General features: G+C 41.6%; 1 protein-coding gene across 3 annotated transcripts in view; it reads left to right on the top strand.

The window, feature by feature from the left end:
* Positions 1 to 3,245: 3,245 nt before the first annotated feature.
* dtx1 (deltex 1, E3 ubiquitin ligase) overlaps positions 3,246 to 20,372 on the top strand; it is a 58,914-nt gene continuing 41,787 nt past the window's right edge. The window contains exons 1-2 of one of the 3 annotated variants that reach the window (XM_078250131.1): positions 3,246 to 3,734; positions 4,220 to 4,873. In XM_078250131.1, coding sequence (XP_078106257.1) covers positions 4,615 to 4,873 — 259 coding nt within the window. In that variant the 5' untranslated portion in view covers positions 3,246 to 3,734; positions 4,220 to 4,614. The remainder of the gene's footprint in view (positions 3,735 to 4,219; positions 4,874 to 20,372) is intronic. The other 2 variants (XM_078250130.1, XM_078250129.1) reach the window with 2 other exon arrangements.

Raw genomic sequence — 20,372 nt, 5'->3', positions numbered from 1 at the left:
CCTAGCACCAAAAGGCCACACGATGGCGCTCTTATCCAGATAATGAATGCCTCTTGTGGGGTTTGAAGGGAATGAGCCTTCCCCATAGTGGTCTCTCCCAGATTCACCACTTTATGAGTATTTTTCTTTTTTGTCCAGACGTAACAAACCTACATGCACTAAGGGGGGTAATCTTTGATTTTGCATCTGTCGTATGCAGAGTGGTATGAGATGTAAAGCTGGCAAGTGAGCCTGTGTGATTGAGTCAAATTAAAACAACAAAAGAGAGTAAAAAAGATGCCTTATTCTCTACAGTTCATACGCTTTATCTTACAGTCTGAGACTCAGACTGCGCTGAGATCAACATTAACGCTCGACCTGTCCCTTTACAGACAGGTTTACCTTTACCTAACTTAACTAAAACATATAGTGTTATTAAGTCTATATACATTCATATATGAATAATCCTTTTTTCTATAAGTTGTTTTAGAGCTGTAATGACCAGCAGAAAGGGGCACAATGTTTCATTTCCATACAAATAGACAGGACAGAAAAAATGTTGTGGACTGGATGACACTGTGTTCAGAAAGGATTTCTTTAAAATAAAATGAGCTTTAGATAGAAGTAAGGTTGATGCATGTAAACGTAGATTAAATGCTACTTTTTTTTTGACACAATGAAAAGGATGATGAACGGATCCAGATCTGACAACAACATAGGTTGTCATTGCTGATTTGACATTTGACATTCAAATAAATGACTCATCCCATTTGAACCTGTTTGTGTAATTAAAGACCCATCTGAGTTCGGAGAGAAGCCAGATCCCAATCCCAGGTGGTGTCAACAGATACAGCTGACACGGAAACAGCCTCTGTGTCAGTGTCTTGTATACAGCGAGTCCAGGAACTCGATGTCTTTGGGAGGAAGTAACCAGTGGGGGAAACGCCCTTTATAATATAAAACACTCCGTACAGGAAGGCAGAGCTATTATCCCAGGGGTTCCTTCTGTCTGCTGAGGAAAGCCAAATAAAAATTCCCTCTTTTTTTCCCCTACATATTGCAGGTACACTATGTGGGCAGCAGATGGGACTGTTGTACCATTTAGCAGGCTTTTACATGAACCTATTCCTAACCTATTACTGTAAGCCTGGAACAGGCAGACCGTGACATCCATATGAAATTACTGCAAAATGTATCACAAGCAACGGTATCAATACAATTCATCCGTTTATTCATCTATAAAACTTTGATTCAGACATTTGACCTACTTTACTTACTTTAAAAGCATTAGTTAAAAGCATTTACTTACTCTCTTTTTTTCACTTTAAAAGCATCTGCTAGTACATTGATCATGGGAACAATGATCAACTTTAAGACTACAGGCCTTAAAGTGCCCAGTCGTGCATACTGTATGAAGGTTACACACAAATTCAAATAAGGTCCCATCTTATCTAACTCCATTACTGATTTGAGAAGTGATTGATCACTGCTCCATCCAAACTGCATCATCTGACACCAACACAGCCATGAGATTTGAGTTGATTTTAAACTCTCCTCTCTAACAACTATTTTATAGATTCGATCAAAATGTTTGGAGCATTCTTCATTTAGAGGCATGCGAACAGGATGCTGACTACAACAGCTGTCTTATAAAAAAATATCTGTGGCAATTCTAACCTCATATTTATCACACTCCCTTTGGAACACATACCAGAAAGGCTATTCATTTACAATATATAGCCAGCACTATTCATTTGACATGTTTTATGCTTTTCTGACAGGAAGTAACAGCACTGAACTCAGCAGCAGAAGTACCACAATACCACTAAAAAGCTAGGATGCAGAAAGCATGTTTTAGATGTTCTGCAGTGATGTGATCGATTATTTTTGTTATTTCAAGTTTTCTTATAGCTTCAGACACTGTATCAAACCTTACTATAACGATGTCCTTAGTGAAGTCAATATTGTATGTTATGCTTCTGTCAAAAGTAAACAAGTTCAACTATGCTATCTCCATCATCCATTAAAGTCAAAGTTGATGGGAAATGTTTCCCTGATGTCGGACTTTTAATGTGAAGATAGCGGCCATATAAGCCCAGAGAAGTCACCAGTGTGTTGGTTGCTGCTCTTTACATTCCTCCTGAGAAAAAATAAAAAAAATAAAATGCACTACAGGACACAAAGTGTTTGAAAAACCTTACCCCACAAAAACAGCTTCTTCCCCTCTGCAGTCAGCCTTATTAACAAGGCCCCGGACCCCCACTGACATTGACTTTTAACCCCTAGACACTACACTTTGCAATAACCTACATCCTGGACTATACACCTGCCCATTGCACACACTATATATCCCAAACTTTTTGCACATCCATAAACATTTTTGCACTTTCTGCACTGTAGTGATGGCGCAGTGGATATGACACATTCCTTTGGTGTGGGAGATCTGGGTTTGAGTCCCACTGTGATACATCAGCCAATGTGTCCTTGAGTAAGACACTTAACCCCTAGTTGCTCCAGAGGTGTGCGACCTCTGACATATATAGCAATTGTAAGTTGCTTTGGATAAAAGCTTCAGTGACATGTAATGCATTTATTGTGTATCTCATATTAATGTTTATTAGTTTGTTTATGTATGCACCAACCACCATGACGAATGTGTTACTTACTGGCAATAAATCCTTTTCTGATTCTGATTCTAATTCTACTGTTATAGGACTGTTACTACCTGTAAGGGACTACAACTGCATTTTTTTGTTGTTGTACAATGACAATAAATGAACCTTTGCCTGACCCTTGTATAGGGTTTAGTGTTAGTCACAGTTCTACGAAGGCCTCAGAAGATCAGCTATATGTTCATCCACATAGGTTTAATATTACCAATACATGCTTTGGGTTTTCATACTTTTTGTTCCTTGGAAGACATATCAACACCAACAAAATATTTATTATACTATATAATATAGCTAATCTATTTATAGAAATATGTCTGTGTAGTCAGATGTCACTGGATATTTGTGTAAAATGCTAATGTGAAAATAAAATATTATTTCCCTCCAATGACGGTCAAAATATCTGAATACATTTCATGGGAAGAGTGTGTTTTTCTCCTCTTTGTGTTTATGTTAGTAAACATAACCAGCACCAGTCATAGTAGCCTATAGGCTACACTTCATGGTTTTCTAAGTGAAAATATGTCAACAGGGGCTTTATTTTGAAACCAGATACCGGAAGTTGTATACTTTAGTTTTGATGAAAATGACACTTTTAGGCAGATTTTCAGCGGCTATCCCACACAGGTGCGCCTGGATATTTGTGCGTAATTTGCGGACGGCATGAGATGCGTGTTTACTATGTGAATTCATGTTGTTTGGCGTAACAGGCAGAAATGCGCGTCCGCGGCTCTGCGACTCGCACTGAAAAACCGTGCAAGTGGGGCATGCATTCACTTTAACAGAGGACCAACAAGCTGGTGTAGTGTGTTAGCAGATCCACGAGGATAAAACAAAACGACGTCTCGTTTTTGGTTTTTTTGCGATAACACTGGATGACTGGAGCTGCAGGAGGTCGGTTTGAAGGAAGATTTCAGTTTTAAGGATAAGGAAAAACGTACAAATCACAGATGTGAAAAGGCAGGTGCGTTTCGAGATTTGCACCTCGTTTTTTGTTTTTTCTTTTGCAATCTGATTTTCGGCAGGGAGCCTGTGAAATGCAGCCTCTACCTGACAGATGTGTGGCACCACAACTGCAGCCTACAGGTCTGTATCGCCAGAATCGATGCGTGCGTGTTGTGCATGCCAGGGAAACATTCAGATATGAGCCTTACAATTTGAATAGTGAGAAATCCTAGAAGCAAGAGCGGCAATATGTCCTTTGCTTTGCATTCACTACAACTGAACAGCTTTCTGTGTGGGAAAAATCTGAGTGATATTCTGTCTGCTAGGATTATGATAGCATCTGGCTCACACTGCTCTGTCCCCTCGGCGCAAATCTGATGACAATCACAATTATTTTGCTGCCGAAACAGCATGTGCAGCTTATTTTTATTTTTTTGGTCACTGCACTTTTAGTGAACAGAATTGCGAAGAGGGACAGTACAGGCCACTTATGGGACTATATAGCACAGAACTGGTTTGGTTTGTGTCACCTCCCCTGAAACAGTGCCTAACTGCTAATAAATAACTCCCAGGATAAATCACAGCATTTGTTTATCAGAATGTTTCTGCTCCTGGTCTTTTTTTAGAGAACATCTCCTGTCTGCCTGCTGCTGATCTGCTGTGGTCGGCTATGGAGGACTGAGACAGCTGCAAATTTCATCATCCCCATCATCACCATCAACGTCTGCCACTTCAAACAGGACAAGTCACAAGAGGACAGAGGCTGCTTCTGGCTGATCAAAGAGCCAGCAGTCACAAAGCACCTGTAGACGATGACTCCAGCAGAGCTGCTGGCGTGAAAAGAAAGCAGCATGAGATAATCGAGGAGTAGCCTACCATACCAATCGCTGATTCAAGCTTTTTTCTGTTTTGGCGATGATGAAACTGTTCCAGTGTGTCAGCTGACTGACAGTGGTTTCAGTGCTGTTCTAGCCCCTAGACGTAGCCAGCAGCTAAAGCGCAGACAGACAACACAAAGGAGATGGCCCGTCCAGGATCAGGGTTGCTGGTGCCCGTCAACGGGCTGGGGTACCCACCTCAGAACCTGGCCAGGGTGGTGGTCTGGGAATGGTTGAACGAACATGGGCGCTGGAGGCCCTACAGTGCAGCGGTGTGCCACCATATTGAGAATGTACTGAAGGGGGATGCCCGGGGAACTGTAGTTCTGGGCCAGGTGGACGGCCAGCTCTCTCCTTATGTCATCGACCTGCAGTCCATGCACCAGTTCCGACAGGACACAGGTAAGAAGACGTGGCAGTAGTTGCCTGTCTATGCACTACCGGCTGGGACCATATGCCTTTGTCCCGGTTCGATTCTTTCACGATACATGGGTGCCGATCATTTGTATTGCCATTTTCATTTATTGCGATTCGATAGTATTGAGTATTGCGATTTTCTTTTCCTTCTTTAACAAAAACAAAAGTTGAATAATACACTTCTAGAGACAATATATCATGAGACATTTATAAAAACTAATTGTTTTCTAACAACAGCCTGACATTTATTTAATTTGTAAAGAAGTACATAACGTGGATTTTCTGCATTTAATGCTTTCGCTCTGTTTTGCTGGAAACGGATATGATGTAGTACTGTATAAACAGAATATATTTAGGTGAATCATTTGTTAAAAAAAATATATATACTGTACATAGGTGAATTGATATTTTTCCCCTACCCACCCATACTTTGCACACAGATCTCACACAGATGGTGAGGTCAAGGAAAGAACAGATGACGTAGATACATTACGGGGATGTTTACCCAGTAGTTCGAACGCCAAGAATAGGTAAATAAATGACTTGTGCTTGGCTGTCATCACCACAAATGATGTCATATTGTCACATTGGCACCGACTAAAACAGAGCCAGCCTGCTTTGATTGGTTGTTACACTAATCTTATGTAACTTTCAGGGGAATGAATGAGAGAGAATCTGCTTTGGGACTCATGTAGATGAACATGAGTCCCAGTGTTTTTATTCGGCAGCCGTGTCCTTGCCCCATTAAAAAGTAAATACGAATATAATAATGTTTTAAAAAATCTCTAATGAAGGGACAGTTTCTAAAAACATGTCATTATCCTGTTCTGATATCACTTGACGCCATTGCTGTTTTGTTAATGCTGTACAATCAGGAAGCCGGCTTTATTACGCTGTGTTGACGCATTTAGAGGGACATCATGAGAAGAATCCCAACATGAAGGCACCAGACAAGTGTTATGTATTTTTATTTTTTTTTATCTCTACGATATTTATAGAGTCCTGAATCTGCTTTGGGACTCATGCAGATGAACCACAGGTTGAGCTTCGAGGTGTTGAAACAAACTGGACTTAAAGATCACGTGTGAAGTGTAGCATTTATTTATTTATTCAGGAGTGTTTTTATTCGGCAGCTGGAATGCCATGACCTTCCCAAAGCTCACCATGTTGGAGGGGCTGCGCATTCATCAGGCGAACGAGTGCTGTATGCTCCTCACTCTGCTCAGCTGGTTGTATTCATCAAATGTGTTGTCATTCAGAAGTAAGAAGGGCAATCACAATAGTGGACGGTAATAAACTGTACTGTTTAAGAGGCCGTGCTCTGTAATAGGGCTGCTCCATTATGGAAAAAAATCATAATCACAATTAGTTTGGTCAAAATTAAAATCACAGGTCTTTAACACGATGACTCATTGTTTTTTTTGGAAAGATGTTTTTTAACACTAAATGTGGGTTCTGTAGGAGAGCATGGGACCAACATTATCTAGACTGAGGGATGAATTAAATCTGGCCATAACATGCTTACAGCAGTACAGTATAATAGTAGTATTAATAATATGTGTTATATAACATGTCACTTGTAAAATCCACCCAGCACAGGCATTGTTTGGTTGACTGTAATCCTCTCTGATGACTGCTCCCTTTTTAAATAAGACCAGATGTTTTTCTGCTGTGTTCCACCAAGGCTCAACACACTCTCTGTGTGTGTGTGTGTGTGTGTGTGTGTGTGTGTGTGTGTGTGTGTGTGTGTGTGTGTGTGTGTGTGTGTGTGTGTGTGTGTGTGTGTGTGTGCATTCACCTTCCTGCTGTCCCAGTGTTTGAAGCGATGATATGGGGGAGGTTTTTTTGATATCTGTTGGAAGCAGCCTTGGACATAGCTCAGCTGCCTGAATTATTCTTCCCATGGGATTCAGCTACACATCACTGTGTTAGAGTCCGTTATAAATCAAAGCCAGTGATTGTGACGTGTGTGTCTGATGCTCTAGGGACAGGTCGTTGTGTACAATACAAAAACAATGTTAGCATGAGAGTAAAACTCTCACTTTATTTCTGAGTCTCTTATTTGAAGGCATTATGTAACATCAGTGAAGAGGCACAGGGAGATAAACATGGGATATACAGAAGGTTGACCTAACTATGTATGAATCTGCATTATGTCACCTTTCATTAATTTGCAGTGCTTCATTTTACATTTGTATTACTGTAATACCTATTTATTTGGTACTGTAATTCAGAATACAGAATAATAATGAATTCAGCTGTAAAGTTCCTTGGAGTAACTGTTAGCCTAATAACTGACTGATTATGGAGAAATGTCAAAAATCTAATTGCATGTTTCTTTAAATGGTTCAAAACTGCAAAAATACCCACAACTGTAACAAGTTGTAGTCGTGTATGTGCTTTCTTGTCACACTGCATGTGTGTTTTATAAAAACCCAACTACAGATGGGCGTTGCAAACTAGCCTAGGCTATAAATCTTGTGGTATGTGGCATTGGGCGAGGCCGTGTCCTTGCCCCTTTTAAAAGTAAATACGAATATAATAATGTTTAAAAAAAAATCACTAATGGAGGGACAGTTTCTAAAAACAACATGTCATTATCCTGTTCTGATATCACTTGACGCCACTGCTGTTTTGTTAATGCTGTACAATCAGAAAGCCGGCTTTATTATGCTGTGTTGACGCATTTAGAGGGATATTTCATTATTACATCATGAGAAAAATCCCAACATGAAGGCACCAGACAAGTATTATGTATTTTTTTTTTTATCCCTACAATATTTATACACAGTTAACCAGGTGTGAAGGCATTGAGAGGGCCTGAAACCTTATGTGAAAAGTATATTGATTGAGCACTTAATGTATTCCAGCATGAATTGTATATAGCACTTAAACATATTAGTGTTTTTCTGTTTTTTATGATGGAAAAATGTTCCTTAATGTTTGAATTGCTGAATATGAGAGTGGCAGTGCTCTGCATGACTGTCAGGAGAGGGTTGTAATATAAGAGGCTGCCTGGCTGGATTTCTGCTGTATGTGTTGCTGTCTTCCCCTTCTGATAAAGCATAACACAGACCAGCACGTGTGTCTGTGGTTGACTGGCTGTGAGATGAGCCACTGAGGCGTTTGTCAGCCATTACCACGGCGCTCGGGCTAGGCCTGATGTTCATCGCTCCTCATTGGTGTGCTACCTTCCCCCTCGGCTGGGATAAACCTGTCACACCATTGGCTGACGGACAGCAGCCCGGACACCTGCTGCCTCCTCTCCCTCCTCTTTCCTCATCCTCTGCACACTCCGTTCCTGTCCCCAAACATGGGCAAAACTCTGCCAGGCCACAGCCATCGATCCCAGCTCCCATGAGCCCTAGCTTCCATGTTGTTGCTCCACTGCTTGCACAAAAGGGCCCCGGTGAGTTTGTTTTAACGTGGATTGTGGTGCATCTGTTTCACATCGGATGTTTGCTGTATTTGTAGCTCAGCGGGTCACCCACAGCCACTTTGCTCTGTTGCAGGCTTATGGAGTGTCCCTGTAGGGAAACCCCATTTTGTCGCGGAGCCAATGATCTCGTCCTCTGAGGCTGTTTTTTGGCAAGAGCTGGAAAGAGAGTGCTCGGTGTCCCCTGTGTGCATAGCCATCCTTGTTTCTGTACATCTGGGAGTTGGCTGTGGTGGCTGTGTCCTGTCCCTGCAGGCTGTGTGGGGGTGCCCTGCTCCTCCTGTGGGTTTGGGAGGAGCTCCTGTGGGTGGGAACCAGGCAGAGTTTTTCCGACTAATGAGACAACAGCTTTAGTTTATCTCCATGGCTCCCTCTAATCAGAGCATCAGGACGGCAACGCACGCACCACAGGCGATGCGGCAGGGCCCTAAACACAAAACACAGGGTATGGAGTTCATAATACAACTACTGTGGCGAAATCCTGAACCCCAGTGCTTTATACAATATGACTGAAGGCTCCAAGGCTTACATATAGTGTGGCTGAATATCTGGCTGAAGGCAGGGAGAGGATTGGCTCCCAGCCAAGGAGGATCGATCCGTTCTCCTCCCCAGAGAGGCGTTTGAACCTCTAAACACTGCTGTGGACTGATCCTCTTTCACTACACCCACTCCCATAGCAAAACACATGGGCTTATCTGCCATCTCCATCATATACCAACACCTGTGGCCTGTCTGATGGATTTGACCCTGCAGCTATTGCTCCTGCTGCCTGGCTTTTAAGCATTTACCTCTTGTGTATTTTCTCTTATGATGGAGAGGTGGCACAAAGTAGAGGGACCAGCAACTGCACATTCATGAACAATATCTAAATCAGTAATGTAACATCAGCACCGTTCAAAACTTGAACATTTTCCTTAAATGAAGACGTATTCTATTGGTTATTGGAGCTATAGTCATATTACGGCAACAGGAATTTACTTGTGTTATGAGTTGTTATAAAAGCACAGTATAAAGGTCAAAATGCATGCACATCAGAAGAAAAATGACTGACTTACAAGGTAGCGAACATAAATGTATAAATTACTGAATTGATTGACAGGTGCAAGAAAACCAGTCAGTTTGTCAATAGCATTTTCAACTTTGGTAAATGTGTCTTACCTTGACGTTACATTAACTGAACACAGTTCACCTTTAATGTTGAACTGAAACTAAGATACCTTTTGCTAAGAAATCAGTGTATGTCCTAGTGTGTTCAACCCACTGCCCCTTAGTCTCCCAAAAATCCATTATTGCAGGTTTCAGTTGTTTATGGTTGATAGTCAGCGCTATGTGGGCTTGTTTAAAAAGGGGAAACGTGTCTTTGTTTGCTTTTTCTAGGCTATACAAATATAGCTATACATATGACATGTAGCGCGCCACAGAAGTTGAGTTGAAGTTGCGTCTCTTAGCAACACCGGCCCACAGATGTCAGTCAACCACTGCCAAAGGAAAGCATCAGCCAGAGGCTTGATGCATTTTCTTCACAAATATATCAAAAAACTGTTTAATCCTCATTTAAAAAATGGAAAAAACAAATAGCTGTTCATTAAATCATCATCACGTGTCATTAAAGTTTGAATGTCCTTCACCTTAAAGGGGTGGTTCAGACTTTTGGACATATGACCTCATTTCCAAGTTAGCCAGTGTGTTATTTATCAGTGGAGAACGTTTTCAACACTTTTCATCCTGTCCTTCCAGTTGCAGAGTTCACTGGTGCTAGGCTAGCGCAAGTCAACAGTATCTGCTAGCCTGCCAAAAAAATGTCATGCCTAAAAACAGTCTTACCCACTCCACAGTACACCCAAGGCAAATAAATTATAACGCCAGACTATTGATGTAAATGTCTGTGTTGATAGAATAATGTTAGAATAAAACTACCCTTGCATCTCAATGATCGCATTACATTTTGAGGGACTAGTTTCTCAGCAGCGGCGGAATTTTACTTTGCTCCGGTTAGTAGTACTGCGCCGAAAAGTCGGGACACCTAGTAGTAGCCTAGTACAGTGGTATTGAAGCATTGGATTGGAAACTAAGGACTAGGCAACATGATGATTCAGGGTGCATTTAGAAATTGTAAAAATAAACCAAACAGATGGGCACCACAAAGTTTCCACACATTTCCATTGGGAGAACTAGAAAGGAACCAACTGTGGCTTCTTGCTGCTGGCTTGGCCATCAAGGCAGAGACTCTACTCAAGTGGCAAATGTGTAGTGATCATTTTAGACAAGACGACTTTGAAAAACCCCGCAATCTAAAGGACCACAAGTCACTGACAATGAATGCGGCTCCATCCGTCTTTCAAGATGCACCAACAGCTACTGATGAACCGGTAATAACTTTTGGTAGGCTACTCTAGCTAATAAAGTTAGCCTAGCTGCTACTGATAGATTGAGACTGACAACGTTAGTGGAGATAACGTTACAGTTCAATGTATTGTGGAGAGTGACAACGGTATAGCTACACTCTTGGTAGATACCTGGCTGGGCTAACCGCTAACTTTAGGTAATTGCTGACAGAAAAGTCATGTAAGCTTGGACGGTTTACGTGCAAATTGCAGCGGCAGGTAAATAAACACGTGTGATTGTCATGGAAACCGGCTTTCTCGGTAGCCTTGGTAATATCACTCCGCCGTTGCTGTAGCCTATGTGTAACTATTGCAGTAGTTTTATTCTAACATTATTCTAGCAACACAGACATTTACATCAATAGTCTGGCGTTATCATTTATTTGCCTTGGGTGTACTGTGGAGTGGGTAAGACTGTTTTTAGTGGCAGGCTAGCAGATACTGTTGACTTGCGCTAGCCTAGCACCAGCGAACTCTGCAACTGGAAGGACAGGATGAAAAGTGTTGAAAACGGTCTCCACTGATAAATAACACACTGGCTAACTTGGAAATGAGGTCCTATGTCCAAAATTCTGAACCACCCCTTTAAAATCAAAGAGACAGCATGTTGTGTGCAATTTATGTCCGAGTCTATTCTGTTTATTTTCCTAGGTTTGCAAGGGCCATTACAGTTGCTCGGTGCTCACTGTTGTGAGATGGCCCATGTGTGACTGCAGAGATAACCCCTATCAGCAGCTGTTGGTTGCTGTGTTGCCAGAGCGGGGCTTTGTTTGTTTTGGTTCCACAGGCGTGAGAACCTCCTCTCCTCTGGCCCATTTCCCCTCAGCTAACAGCCCTCCCTGACTAATTACATTGAAAAAACACCAGAAAACAAAGAAGAGATCGTCATTTTCTCATGTCTGTTTTGTGTTAAGCTGACAAACAACAGTAGCTGTGGTTGTGGTTTGGATACTGCCTGGAAACTTGCAGAGCATATGTTAATGCATCAGATTGCCAAAGAGGGCGGTGCTTTAGGTTGTCTCTTTTTATTGTAGTTTAGTATGTAGTAACTGTGTGTGGGAACTGTTTTTGTGGTCTGTGGGAGGAAGCTGTTAAAAGGATTCCCGCTATGTACATACGTGCTAAAGGTCAGGTGCTGTGTGCATCAGCTCTGACTGTGAAATCCCACTTGAGTCAGAAGAAAGCAGAATGAGCAAAGAGTGGAGCCCGAAAGCTCTAAAGTGGACATTTAGAACAGAAACGGCAAGAAACAGGTAGAAATACAAACGAGACAGAACCAGGTGCTTTTATATGCGTCTACACAACAGGTTCTCACTCCCATCTCGTAAAATACGGTGCCTTTGTCGTTGTTATTGACGCTAAAAGTCTCCTTTAGCGTCATATAACGCGCTTTAACTAAACGCGCTTGGTCGGGACTATTGGCGTCCCTTTTGACGCAGTTATGTTAAGGAAAAGGTTGTGGGTGGGCTTACGTTTCTGTGACACGCGGGAAGAACGGGACGGTTAAAGAAGAAAGCGACTTTAGGAAACGTGACAAGCTGGACACGAGCCCCCGGCCTACTGGGTGAAAGTCCTGTGCTTGACCCATCCGCCACCCCAACCAGCGCGGAATTTCAGCCTTACATACTACTCGCTAAACCCCGTGTAGCTGCCTGCTCTCCCCGGTACGTTATACAAACACGCTGAAAGACGCCTTTTTCGTCACTTCAGACGCTGACAGCCACTGTCCAAACGTCCGTATTTTACGAGTTTGGAGTGAGAACTGGTTGGTCTACAAGTGTCTACAAGCACTGTATATGTTTTTTTCTTCTGGTTTAGACATTGTAGGACTGCTGTTTGCAATTATACTTGATGTTGATCCAAAGCATTTACAATATACTAGATACAGTATATATAGAGCCGTGGTGGAAGAAGTATTCAGATCCTTTACTTAAGTAAAAGTACTAATACCACACTGTAAAATTACTCTACAAGTAAAAGTCCTGCATTGAAAATGTTACTTAAGTAAAAGTATGTAAGTATCACCAGGAAATGTACTTAAAGTTTTAAAAGTAAAAGTACTCAATGCAGAAAAATCCTAACATTTTAGAAACTGGACACGATCAAAACTGTCAATCAACTACGTAAGTGTTTAATCAGCTAATCATTTCAGCTGGACTTTTAGGCCGTTATATTGTTGGGTAGTTTAATTTATAATAAAACATCATATTTTGAACCTACATGTGTTTTGTGTGCAAAGATCTTAATGTGTAATGTAACTACCAGCTAAAGCTGTCAGATTATGTAGTGGAGTCAAAAATACAATATTTCCCTCTGAAATGTAGCGGAGTAGAAGTAGAAAGTGGCATGAAAAGTAAAGACTAAGTACAAGTACCTTACATTTGTATTGAAGTACAGTACTTGAGTAAATGTACTTAGTTACATTCCACCCCTGCCACCCTGCAAGTCACCACCCGACCACATCCTCAGTCACGTGGATCAAAGATAAACAGGCATGATATATAATGACCATGTCTATTTCTCTGAGAGCATTTTTGTAATTAGCGTAATTAGTCAGTGGAGGTCAGATTAAAAAGTGTGCTTAGACAAGGCAGTGCGAAGGTGTCACTGTACACAGGGGTCCATTTTAGCCCCGACCCGCTGGCTGAACTCCACTTGGATGACGGCAGAAAAGGGAATGGAGCGGCGCTGTGGAGAGGGAGGCTGACAGAGGTTAGGAGAGAAGGGGAACAGAGGGAGAGGTGGAGCGTTTTCCTGATGGAAAGTGACAGTCAGGGTGGAGGGAGGGATAGTAACACTGAAAAGACCCTCAGCTGGGCACATCCCCCTGCTCTTTCACTCTCACACACATACAGCTTTTGACTCGTTGCTTTGAAGTCTCCCATCCAGGGCCTCAAAGTGTGCTTATTTTAATGAAATCTGGCCATATTTTTGTCAATTATCTGACTACATATTTTTTGTTTATGGAATATAAAGAACACAGTCAGATGCCTGTCACAAGCTACCAGTGTCCACATTCATTTACAGGGTCTGACCAGCAGCCAATGCAAGATTCTTTGTTTATACTGACACAAAATGTAGAAAATCAAGCAAATTTGAGCATTTCTAAAGTTGTAAAGAAGCACATTTTACTACTTTTACTCAAACAATGACTAAAATGTGTGCAGCTAAAAAGAAAGCAACAGCAAAATAACATCTTTATAAAAGTATACTTTTACTTACTACTAAGGCCTGCAACTAAAAGTTGTTTTTATTATTGTTCAACATGTCAATTCTTTTTCAGATTTTCCACATTTAGTCTGTGATAAAATTGTGGAAAATACCCATCTCAATTGTCCAAAGCCTCCAACAACAATCGAGCACCAAAACCTAAAGATATTCCATTTACAGTATATCAAATTGAGGAGAAAAAGGAGAAAATCCTTACATTTTAAAAGCCGGTAAGAGCAAAGGTTTGGCTATGTTTCTTAATAAATCAACAGCTTTGGGAATGGATCTTCTGTGCATTGATTAATCAAATAATTATTTCAGCTCTATACTTTGTTCCATCCTTGTAAAGCATTATTCAGGCTGCTATTCCCTCTTCAGAGCAATCTTTGTTCCCAGGGTTGTAGTGCTTTGGTCTACTCTGTCGAAATTCTTATTGCATTACAGTGATGAGCGGGCTGTGCAGCTTCTGGCAGCCTCCAGCAGAAGCGTCTCCCCACATCTCCTTTTAACTTCTGATTTCAGCGTGTCACCACTTTTAACTTATAAGTGGATATCATACTCTTTCATCAGAGAAGCTGCTTTAAAGCTGCTCTCTGAGCCGCTTGCTTATCAGGCCAGTCTGGGAGGTCAGTCAGATTGTAGGTCGTCTGCCTCGGCCCATCAGCCTGCTGCTGCTGCTGCTAGAATAGGAATGAGGCATCATCCCTTAACTTGATTAACTATCCTCCATCTCCTGGTTACATGCATTGAGACATCTCTTGTTGAAATGTGTCTTACTTTCGAGGATGTTGAATCAAAATTCTCAAATAGTCTCACTCTCTTTTTACTGGGGGAGAAAAAAAGTGAATGTTGACCCATACCTTGTGGTAACAAAGAAATAGCTTTATAGCACACAGGCTCTTCAGTATACAAACCAGATGTTAGGTAGCTGTCATATTGGAAAGGGGACAGAGTGTTCCTGCCGTAAAACAAATGGGGTGTCTTTGATCTACAGGAGTGTGTGGTCTAACATTTACAGAAAGCAGCGTTTGACGGAGACCAGAGCTGCACTGACGCAACTCAGGCTGCCAGCGGTTGCAGTGAGCCAGGCGCAAAGCTCCCTTGATTACTGATTAAGATCAGTAATGGTGCAACGCAGAAACACAGCACGGGTTGTTTTGGTCTCAGCATTTTTTACTTATTTTACAAAATCTGTACCCATAGCCCACTTTAGCACAGCAGCAGCAGCAGCAGCAGCATGACAAATTGCTAAAGCCGAAACTGGGATGGCTTTCTCAAAAGTATCTTCGTGGTAGGACAGACGTCATTGTTCCAGTGTAAGCCTCTGTAATGGCCAAAAAAGAGCTTCCTGAAGTCTGAACACACAGGCAGGAGTCACATCTCTGCGATGAGCGACACTCTGAGTAAACAACCAAGTCCCTTAAATATCCTTTTACTACATATGTTTTTTCACAGACTTTACTCTGTTTATTAACTATTACTAACTATATAACTATTCCACATAGGGCCATTTAAAATGAACATATTATACACACAAAACACAAACTAAATGAGACAGGGGAAGTAGGCCTGTCACGATAACACATTTTCATCTAATATAATGATAATGGCATAATAATGCAGGGACACCTTTTCAAAGATCAATAAACTTTTATTTCTAAAGAATATTTAACACTGAACTGGAAGACATTTTAAATATCCATAATATGTCTTTGACCTCCTTTAGTATGTCGTCTTTCACGCTGTTGTACAGTTGTGGAATTGCCGTTTGTGACACGTATGTCGAGTGTTTGTGCGATAGACTACAGACTCTGTACTACATTTAACAATTATTTATTAAACACTAAATATTAAATTGAAATAATATATAATTCATAAATTATATCTATTTATATCTATGTGGCTATCTGCCACATGGCGAGTATTTGCGATATGGATGGAACACGGTGGATATCGCATTTTTTTTTTTTTGACGGCGCCTTAACTGCAAAGTGCTGAGGGAAACCCTGCTCCAACAACTAGCGTTTTCTCTGTCTCTCTCTCTCCGCCAGGAGTCCCGCATCCACACAAAAAGACCAAGAGGGTTCACTTCTCGTTATGCTAAGGAACCGAGAGTGGTCATCCAGTCTCTTTGGTAGAGAGAGAGAGAGAGAGAGAGAGAGAGAGGGGACATTCTCAGCTTGAAAGGCTATTTGAGCATGCTAACAGGCAAACCTTTACTTATCGTTACTAATACATTTTTAGTCACCTTAGTGTCATGGATGCAGGGATAGTGATCCCATGACTTTGCATCTATTTCTATTATCAGATTTTATTTGTTCAATACTTTGGTGTATGACTTAATACCTGCAAAACTACTGATGTTCCCTCCAGTCTCATCTGTACTCTGTATTTAGTGCTAATATATATATATAAAATCTTAAATGGGTTGTCGCCTTCTTATTTATCGGAGCTCTTATATGTCCACACACCTGTCAAAGCACTGAGGTCTTCCAATCAGATGCTTCTCAATGTGCCAAGGTCCAGGTTAAAAAACAAAGGTGACCGAGCCTTTTCAGTGGCTGCCCCAAACCTCTGGAATAGTCTACCTATTCACATAAGTACATCTCGGACCATTGAAAGGTTCAAGTCCTTGCTTAAGACCCATTACTATGCATTGGCTTTCAATTCAAGTTGAGCGCTGATATGTTATTTTGTATTGTATATTGTGTATTGTTTGTGTATATTATCTCTTTGATTTTTGGACCTTGTTAAGCACTTTGGTCAAATATGGTTGTTTTTAAACGTGCTATATAAATGAAATTGAACTGAACTGAACTAATAAGCAATTGTTACCATGCAAACACCGAGATGATGAACAAGGTAAACATTATACCTGCACATCAGAACGTCATTGACAGTATGTTAGCATGCTGACTTTAGCTCAAAGCACCACTAGGTGCAGCCACTAGGCTCCTTGTTCAAAGGGAGGGTCAAAGGACAAAGGGTGGGTGTTCAGTAAGGTGTACCGATTGTAAAGCCAATTGCAAAGAGGCAATTTAGAGATTTGTAATATTGGGCAATACAAATATAATTGACTGGACTTGACTGTATACTGTTGTTGTAGTCTCATAACATAGTGGTTAGTGCAGAAAGGATTAGTTGATCACCAGAAAATCTTAACCAAAAATCCAAATGTTTAAATAAGAAATACTTTAAAGTGCCCATATTATGAAAAAAAACACTTTTTCTAGGATTTGGGGTGTTCTTTTGTGTCTCTGGTGCTTCCACACGCATACAAACTTTGAAAAAAATCCATCCATGCTGTTTTGAGTGAGATACGGTTTCTGAATGTGTCCTGCCTTCAGTCTCTGGGTGAGCTGTTCAAAATCAGCACGGCTTGTGATGTCACAAGCCGAAACGAGCTGGCTAACCGCAACCGTTAGCTCGTAGCATTAGCATGCTAACGCTAATGCTAACGCTAGCATGCTACCTCGTTCTCAATAGCAAAGCACTGCTACAACACACACAAGTTCACCATAATCTACAAAAGAACTATTTACATGTGCGCCCTCATTTAGAAGTCTCCCAGCTAATCCTGCCTTGTAACTGACCGAAGTTGGAGAAACAGCCTTTCTTTTACTGTCTTTGGAGCTAGCTAGCTGACATGATCTACATCTGAGCTACTGCGCATGTGCGAGTGCAAGCAAAGATAGTACAGAAGAAGAAGAAGAAAAGAGGTCTCACTCTGCAGCTAAAAGAGAGACCAGGTGAACAGAGGATCTGCAGCAGTGAGAGAGAGCTGTGCAGTACAACAAAAATATGGTGTTTTTTGAAAATTAAACCATGTAAACCTATTCTGGTACAACCTTAAAATACAATTATGAACCTGAAAATGAGCATAATATGGGCACTTTAAGTTACATTTGAAGCAAAACAAAAGCAAACATTCACTGGCTCCAGTTTCTCAAATGTGAGATTTGTGAGTTATTATATCATTGCTTATTGAATATCTTTGGGTTTTGGACTGACAAAGCCATTTGGGGACTACACCTTGTGCTCTTGGAACTTTTAATGGCCATTTTCCACTAAAAACATAGTTACTTATAATGAATATAATGATCACTTGCAGCCCTAATGTCAACTGTAACTAATTCAGTAAATGGTCAAATACTCACCACAGCTGTAGTGTCAGTAGTGATATAGTCTCGTATTGCCAGACCTTCCTCCACAGCGTGGCGGAGGAGGGTCTGGCTAGTCCACACAGCATTCCGGGATGGAAGAAAAACATGCTCTGGTTTATTGGTATTTCTTTAAACCAATCACAATCGTCATGGGAGGCGCTATGCGCCGGACGGAGCCACGGTGCCTCTGCAAAATAGCCTCTGGAAGGAACTTGTTTTGGTGGAATGTGTACGTCAAAAGACGTTTTAGTCGTGCAACAGAAAACTCAGATTGATGGGTCTAGCTAGCTGTCTGGATTTACCCTGCAGAGATATGAGGAGCAGTTAACCATAGTCCTCCATAAATCCACCAAAGTTTAAAATTGAAACACATAGAAAGCGGAAGGAAACTGGACATCCGAAAACGGACATCCGAAAAGAATGACATCCGGCAGAAATACCAGCAGATCGAGAGCAATCCCCGAAGTGGAACGCCCTGGATATAGACTAGTAGTGATATAGCAATGCTCAGGCACTGAAATAATACTCATCATGGTTGGTTGCGGTTGTTAGTTCTCTGGGTTTTGTATGGAGTTGCTTGCGTTCCCAATGCGAAACTAGCTGTTTGGTCTAATTGAAAAGAGAGGAAGAATTACTGCGGCAAGGCAATGGGAAGAGCACATGCATGCACATAACAGGTTCACATTCCCTCACACTCCGACTTTTCAGCCATATACAAAAACAATCACTTATTTTGATTGTTTGCAGCCCAGGCGCTCAGCAGAATATCAATGTGAGTCTCCGCCTCCTCTCCGCTCCTCCTTTCTCTGTGTCACCTGTAAGTGCTTCTAAATCATGGTCCCTGGTGAGAGTCCAAGTCCTGTGACTGGTCAGCGTGAGGAACGTCCTGACTCCTGCGGTAGCCCGTGAGGTGAGTAATATTTGCCAGGTGCTCCAGGCAGTGGCCCCTCCAACCTCCCCTGTTGCTCCTTAAAAGAAGCTGCTCACACACCTTCACTTTCTCAGACATTTCATTATTAATGAGAGCTTACAAACTCTCTAAGGATTCATATCACTGTTGCTTCAAGGTGAATTTCTATCAGACTATAATGGTAATTGCTTCAACTCTGTTCTGTCATTTTGTACGGATGCATTCAGTCAGAGAGACATTTGTCAATATGAAAGGGAACGAAAGCCACTACGTCTTTTAGGATATTTTTTTATCACATCACATGCATGTCTGGACCAATTATTTAAATAACAAAGCTTCACACTTACCAGAGATATTTGCTTCAGGGAACCTGATACTTAGAGCAAAATCATTGCAGAATAACGCTCGACAAAAAACAAATAGTAGAAGCAAAAGGAAATGTAAAACATGAGCTTGAGCTGCAGAAACGCACACTATGGAGCAAACTGGTTACACTTGAGGTAAATAAAGTTACCTTAAGGCCGTCTTCATGTGTGACACAGTCATCATTGCTGCTCTTGGAGTCCTCAGATACCTTGGTAAGCAGCTCCTCAACAGCGAAACACTTTGTAGAAAACAGCAGTTTGTCTTATAATTTTTAATCAAAGGAAAGTAAAAAGGCAGCAACCCCACAGTAACAACATTTTGGATTAAAAGTGCAGAATGCATCCAAACACTTTGCAGGTTTCTCGCGTGCGCAGAATACGATCTCATATTGTACTAAAATAGTTCACCAAAACGTGTTTCTGAAAACATTTTAAGCGAGAAATAGGCCGTGCAGTTTCTGAATCTGTCTTCATTTCAGATCAACAAAGGTTAGTTTAAAAGATTTAAAGTCACATTTTGAGCAGATTCATCCGCTCCCCATTTCCGGGCGAGTCCCGACTGCCCTGTCTCCAGACTGAACATGTCAGGTCGGCCCAAATGAAGGCCGACGGCTCCTCGGACGGCCGACAGCACGGGACACACCGAACAGACTCGAGTCACCGACCTCGCCAGACGGTCCGACGGCCGATTATTGGGCTGGTGTGTCTCCTCTATAACAAATCACATGTTTGAGTGGAGTGGGACTTTAAAGTCACACTCACCTGTGGTCAGCATGGGTGTTAGGCAGTGTTGTAGTCAAGACCGTCTAAACCGAGACCAAGTAATCACCAAGACCAGAGTGTATCGAGACCAAGTCAAGACCAAGACTTTGAGGAGTTGAGACCGAATCAAGACCAAGACCAGACCAGTGCCAGACAGCCAGAGCTCCTATCTCCCGCTGTCTCACTTTCTTGGGAGTGCGTGTTTAGGGGGCGGGATGAGGGTGTGCACAGTAACAAATTTCTAATTAGAAATG

This window comes from Sander vitreus, chromosome 5, assembly GCF_031162955.1.
Source record: "Sander vitreus isolate 19-12246 chromosome 5, sanVit1, whole genome shotgun sequence".
Classification (NCBI taxonomy): Eukaryota; Metazoa; Chordata; class Actinopteri; order Perciformes; family Percidae; genus Sander; species Sander vitreus.
The sequence above is the reverse complement of the archived record's forward strand: the minus strand, read 5'-3'. Positions and strand labels throughout refer to the sequence as shown.